This window comes from Kryptolebias marmoratus, linkage group LG7, assembly GCF_001649575.2.
Source record: "Kryptolebias marmoratus isolate JLee-2015 linkage group LG7, ASM164957v2, whole genome shotgun sequence".
Lineage (NCBI taxonomy): Eukaryota > Metazoa > Chordata > Actinopteri > Cyprinodontiformes > Rivulidae > Kryptolebias > Kryptolebias marmoratus.
Window position 1 is genome coordinate 18,004,623 of NC_051436.1, and position 6,699 is coordinate 18,011,321.

A 6,699-nucleotide genomic window follows, 5' to 3' on the forward strand; every position below is an offset into this window, starting at 1 on the left:
CAATAATGTTTTTACCTGTGTCTGTGTTTGTGTGTGTCTGTGTTTGTGTGTGTGTGTTTGTCTGGAGCATCAGCAGGATATTGGATAAACCACTGGAGGGATTTTATTGAACTCTCAAAATGGAATCACTGGATGTACACTGATTAATGTGTCAATCAATCCAATTCAAGATGGCCACCACAGCTACTTAACCTCAGCCAACATAAAGATGGCCAAACCTCTGCTAATTATACAGATGTTAAATTTTGTCTGGTAGTAGTTGAGAGTCATCCCCAACACACACTCAGTGTGCTCCACATTGTGTAAAACCTTTGACTAAAATCTTTAGCAGTAACTGTTGGTGTCAAGCATGGCTTACCGTTAGCAAAATATCCCATGACCTATTGGACAAATTCAATGAAACCTACAGAAAGTGATCATATGGTGTACATCTACAACTGATTCACTTTTAGAGTCACCCTAATTCAACATGGCTGCCACAGCTTATCGACAATAGCCAACGTAAAAATGGCTCTGAGTCAGTCAGTTTTACAGACACGGAGCTGAAACGTGGAGTGGTAGTAACTGAGAATCATCCTCAACACGTACTACAAGTGCCAACAACTCACAGTAGATTTCACAATATCAGATGAGGTTGAAGTTATTTACGAGGCTTGTCCCTTCTCATCATAAGCGGTGCGGTGTGCACTCCATCAAGATATGCTCGGCCTTACATTTTAAAAGCGCAGTCAGGGAGTGACAGACAGGGGTGTGTGGTTACCACGGTGACCCTAAGGAACCACTAGTGGCAGCTTTCACATTTCTTTTGATCTTGTTAAACTTTTTATACAGCTTATACATCTTAGACAATGACAAAAGAAAGTCCCAAGTAGTTATCGGGCTAAAACTCTTGACTCTGAGTTGAAGTTGACCAAGCAGATTAACTTTTTTTTTCAGCTAAGGAAGATAGCTAGACTTCGGTGTGTGTTGACCAGATCTGACCTCATCACAACCCGACTTGACTACTGTAACGCACTTCATGTCGGGGTCAGTCAGGTGGACTTTTAACAGGAACTTGTAGGTTTGAACACATCTCACCGATCTCGTCCTTGCTTCACTGGCTTCCCTGTGCGCCACAGAACAGATTTAAAAATTCTCCTGTTGACTTTAAGGGTGCATTCACACCAGCCCTGTTTAGTCTGCTTTAATCAAGCTCTAGTTCGTTTGCCTAGAAAGTCCGGTTCGTTTGGGGAGGTGTGAACGCATCAATCGAACTCAGATGCGGACCAAAACAGCGAACTCTGGTCCTTGTCTCGGCTCGGTTGAAGTGAACTCTGGCGCGGTGTGGATGCGTATGTGAACGCAAGTGGACTGGAGACCGCTCCAGGAAGGGGACTGTAGCAGAGGGCCTTCTGGGTAAATACAACCAAAACAAACATGCGTTTCTACCACTAGTGAGAGAAATGGCTCGTGGAAATCAGAAATCCTAAAACCACTAAAATTTGATGCCACTCCATTTTAGTTTACTTTTCCAGAAGAAGGAAGTTGCGCTCAGTGTCTTCTTCAGAGGTAATAGTGTTGTTTCCTTCAGTAGTTCTTGGTGCAGCACCATCACAGGCGAGGGGGGGGACAGGTTGCTCTAAAGGTTTAGCTCCATTGACTCAGTGCAGTGTGAATGAGAACACCAGCAGCTGAAAATGGAACACATGTTGACATTTTGGTCCCCAGTCGAACCGAGTCTACCGGACTATCAGGTGTGAATACAGCCTTAAATGCCTAAATGGCCTTGCACCCTCATATCTCTCCAATTTACAATCCCTCGTTCCTTCTCGGGCACTTAGATCATCTGAACAGCTGTTTTCAGTTGTCCCGAAAACCAGGTCGAAGCTCAGGGGACACCAGGCTTTTTGTCGTGGCTCCTAAACTCTGGATCAATCCCTCCCATCATTAGACAGGGGTGTTCACTTCCTGTTTGTAAATCTCTTTTAAAAACACGTTCACACTGACACTTCACCCAGTGAAAGTTGATTTTAGTATTGTCTTATGTATATTTTTATTTTCTTCTGATGTTTTTAATCTTTACTATTTATTGTTGTTCAGCACTTTGGTTGCAACTTGTTGTTTTAATGTGCTTTATAAATAAACTGACTTGACTTTACAGGGAAAAACAATTCACTACTGTATTAAACCTTTATTAAATATTTCCATTAAACGCTACCCCACCTTGTGCATACAAACATGGAGGAATTATACGACACCCGAATGACCGAATGAACAGATTAAAGTGTGTGAATAAGTAAATAAGGAGGATTTATTTGCTGTGCGCCCCGGTCGGAAGTGTGTAATGACTGAGGTCACGCAGGAGGAGGAAACAGATCTCTGCAGCTAAGATGGCGGAGGAACAGCAGGAAACATCACAGGGAGAGATGGAGGGTGAGAAAATCATTTACACCACCAAACATCCGACTACCTGCGCTGCCATTTCTCTGGCATGTCAAGCCCGTGTTTATGTTTGGACCCGCGGAGCGTTTTAGGCTCTACCTGTGTTGCGTTTAAGGTGGCTGCCGTTCCACCTTAAAGGCCAGAGCTGCTCAGCTAACGTTAGCAAGCTACCGTTGCTACACAAAGAAAAAGAAAGACGCTCGTTTGAGTGAATAACCGCGAAATAATAAGTGACAGTCCCACGGTTTTAAACCTGGGGGGATATTGAGCACAAACGCCCAATTTAGAAGCTTAAATGTATGAGTTTGGTTTGTTTTTGGACTGAGTGGCGGCGTTTGTAGTTGCGTCCAAAATGTGTTTTGTTTTTCGCCCCGGAGCCAGCTAGCCAAGTTTCGCTGACGGACGGCCGCCGGTGTTGTGGATTAAAATGTGTCCACGATCATTTATGACCTGTGCTCGGGTCTGTCCGTGGCTGCCGCCGGTGGACAGAGCCGCTCAAAATGAGAAAACTGTACGTGCTTTCTGTTTCCACCTCGCTGTTTGGTTTTCTAAAGCACATGAGAGAATCGGGGTCAGAACTACAGGAGAAAAATAATCACCGGAAATCTTGTAATATTGAAGGAGTAAAAAAGAAAACAAAAAACAAACACACAGAGTCTTTCTGCAGTGTTAATGCTGACTGCAAATGTCCAGAGTATATTAACTAAATATATATTTTAGTTATAACCGTATTGTAGTTTTAGTTGAGTAAATATATTTAAGTTGACTAAATCTGCAATAAATTAAGTTAATTTGAATATAAAATGTGGCTGTTGTGTATTTCCAAATTGCCCTATAATTAATATATATATATATATATATATATGTATATGTATGTGTGTGTGTGTGTGTGTGTGTGTGTATACACACCAAGATTAAATACTTAATGCATGAAGTTTACAAGTCTAATACACAGATTTAAACCTTTTGTAAGGCACAATTTTACTGATCTGTTCTTGTTTTTTCATAAGTGAAAAACAGTGACATGGTACCAGTAATGCAAATACTGCTGCTACTAAAAATAATTACAATAGTAATAACGAAAGAATAACTTCATCATACAATCAAATTTGCGTTCGCTGGTAATTACAGTTGAAACCAGATGTTCACATCCTTTATCTGAAAATGACTCATTTTTCTGTCTGACATTAAATCAGACTAAATATTTCCTGTTTTAGGTCAGTCAGGATTCCCAATATAATTTCTTTTTGTTAAATATTGAATAATTAGATAGACACAACCAAGTTTACATACACTAAGTTTACTGTGTCTAAAGAATTTGGGAAAGCCCAGTTGATGATGTCATGGCTTTGGAAGCTTTTGATTGGTTGTTTGACAACCTGTGAGTTAATCAGAGGGACACCTGTGGATGTATTTTAAGGCACACCTCAAACACTCTGCTTCTTTATGTGACATCAGGGGAAAAATCAAAAATAAATCAGCCAAGATATCAGGAAGAGAATTGTTGACCTCCACAGCTCTGGTTCCTCCTCGGCTGAAGGTTCATCTGTTCTAACATTTATCCACAAGTAGGAACACCAGGAGAACGTCCTGCCATCAGACACGGTTCTGTGTTCCTGAGAGGAACGTGTTTTACTGTTAATATGTGTGAATCAACACCAAAACAAGCTGCTGCTGAAGCTGCTCAGAGAAACAACATGAGCTGAAAGGAAACTCAGAGAGGAGGAAGTCCTGACTCCTAAACAACATCAAAAACAGATTACAGTTTGTAAATAAAGACAGGGACAAAGAGCTTCATGTTAGAGACATGTCCTGGGGTCTGAGGAAAATAAAAATTAACTGTTTGACCATAATGACTGTTGTTATATTTGGAGGAAAAAGGGGGAAGCTTGAACCATCTTAACAGTGAAGTACCGGGGTGGCAGCATCATGATGTGGGGTATTTTACTGCAGGAGGAAATGGTTCATGAAATAGATGACATCATGAGGAAAGAAGATCATGTAGAAATATTGAAGCAACATCTGAAGACATCAGTCAGGAAGTTAAAGTTGGACACAGATGGGTCTTCTGATGGACAATGTCCCTCAGCAGACGGCCTAATTAGTCACAAAATTATAATAATGTGCTATTGAAGGAGCTCATTCTGAGACACTTTAGAATGCAAATCGTGTGTGTACGATAATTCTCCTCAGAGTGATCATTTTAGGCTACTGGGACGATACCTCCACATTTCATTTTCATGTGGCAACCCTGAATGGTTTGACAGTTCCCGTCCTGAGCTAGCAGCGGCGCGGCTGTGAGCCCCTCTCAGGATCGCAGCGACACACACTCCACAACGCACTGCAGATGAACCGCGCTCTCGATCCCGCCCTGGCTGCCAGAGCCTCCTCAGAACCTGTGGAACTTGTTTCGGGGGATTTGGTTTCACAACCAAAAAGCAGAAATGAAAAGCTCTTGAGCCACTCGCACAGCTGCACTTTAAATTGTTTTGTAATGTTTGTGCTTATTATTTAAAGTGCAGTAAATAACTTGTGCTGAAAAGTTATGAAGATTTGGACGACTGCTTTATGTTTGACTCGAGCCTTATAAAAAGTGTTTTACTGTTTAGATTGAAAACACAGAAAAAAGTAAACTACAGAAAAGCTGTTTAAAATCACCCTCTTCTATTAAAATGTCATTTGTCTTTAAGAGCTAAATCAGTGGTGTCTAACCCTGGTCCTAAACCGCCTAAAACATGCAGGATAGTGGTCCTCCAGGACCAGGGTTGGACACTATACTGTGTACTTCACAGTAGACTCCTCTACATAGAAACCTTTGGGAATTAACCGATATGAAACCCTAAGAAAACGGATGTAAACCTGGGATTTAGAAGAAAGTATTAAAAAATATCTAATTTAGAAAATAGAAATAATTTAAGGAATTCTAACTGACCTAAAACATGAAAGGTTTAGTCTGATTTAATGTCAGTGAGGCAATATATTGTCTTTTTATACAGTGGATGCAAACATCTGGTTTCAACTGTGTTTCAAAAACTTAATTTTCTCAAAGTGTTGAGATTAAAAATAACGGACTGTAACATTATGAATGTGTGAGTTATTCTGTGCTGTCTGCTGATGTTTAGAGTCAGTTTTTGTTCTTTAAACTCAGAGGAACAGCTGAAATACTCTGCTGGGTTGTTCTCACTTTCTGTTCAATCACTGTTGTAAACAGGAAATAGATTGTACTTATATAGCACCTTTCTAGCCAACCAGGCCACTCAAAGGGCTTTACAACACAGTCTGAGTCCTCATAGCCTGAATAAATCATTCTGTAGAGTCTAATCAGTGCTTTAGGTCACATTCTTACACCGATGGGGCACATCGGAGGCAGTGAGGGGTTCAGGGACACTTTGACATGTGGCAGACTGGTGGAACTGAACCTCCAGCTGTCTCGTTGGAGTACGACTGCTCTAACCACTGAGTCACAGGCGCCCATTGTCATCTAAAGTCTCCTGTGTAATGAGAAAAGAACGAGGGAAAAAAAACACCTCTGATTATTTCTGACACCAACTACATTTCTTAAAACTTGAGTCAAATGTTTATTTAAATCAAATATGTCCGCCTGCTGCTCAGACATGGCTTCTGATTGGATATCTGCACAACTTGTCCCACCTTCTCACACAACACATTTAATTTGTTGATAGCTTTTGTTGTAGTTTTAGTCACTTGCTTAAATTATCGTTATAAACCTCTATAAACTGTGAGCAGGAACATTTTTATGTTCATCACAAATTCTATGGCCCCATGTTGGAATCACTCAAAAGCTGACAGACAGTTTCACCAGGGTTGTTAATTTTACCAGAAGTGAAATCAGTAAAACCTAAATCATTAGCCAACACTCTTCTGACTTTTAACACTTAGTTTGTCTTCTGCTCATCTTACTTTGTTGTGTTACATTTTAGTCCACATTTCACATGATTTTTTTTTAACCTTGATCTAGTTTGAATTATTTATCATCTTCTCTTGAAGCCATATAAATTTGTTTTCCTCTTTCTTTCAGGAGTGAACTGCCTCGCGTATGATGAGGCCATTATTGCTCAACAGGACAGGATTCAGCAGGAGGTGGGATTATTTTTTTTCTTATGGGAAAGGTTTTGACCACAGTTTAGCAGCTGACATAAACAAAGATAACTTGTAATGTAGAGCCCTATAAAATCAGTTTTTTATTTTCCTTGGATTCCCTATCTTCTAATTTTATTTTTCTAAATCCCTTGTTTTGTGATGTAACCCCCCCCCCCC

The 6,699-nt window shown here is 40.5% G+C and overlaps 1 protein-coding gene across 1 annotated transcript in view; it reads left to right on the top strand.

Moving 5' to 3' along the window:
• The first annotated feature begins 2,309 nt into the window (after positions 1 to 2,309).
• Positions 2,310 to 6,699, top strand: part of otub1b (OTU deubiquitinase, ubiquitin aldehyde binding 1b) — a 9,002-nt gene continuing 4,612 nt past the window's right edge. The window contains exons 1-2 of the mRNA XM_017422053.2: positions 2,310 to 2,412; positions 6,461 to 6,522. Of these exons, the coding sequence (XP_017277542.1) occupies positions 2,370 to 2,412; positions 6,461 to 6,522 (105 nt within the window). The 5' untranslated portion in view covers positions 2,310 to 2,369. The remainder of the gene's footprint in view (positions 2,413 to 6,460; positions 6,523 to 6,699) is intronic.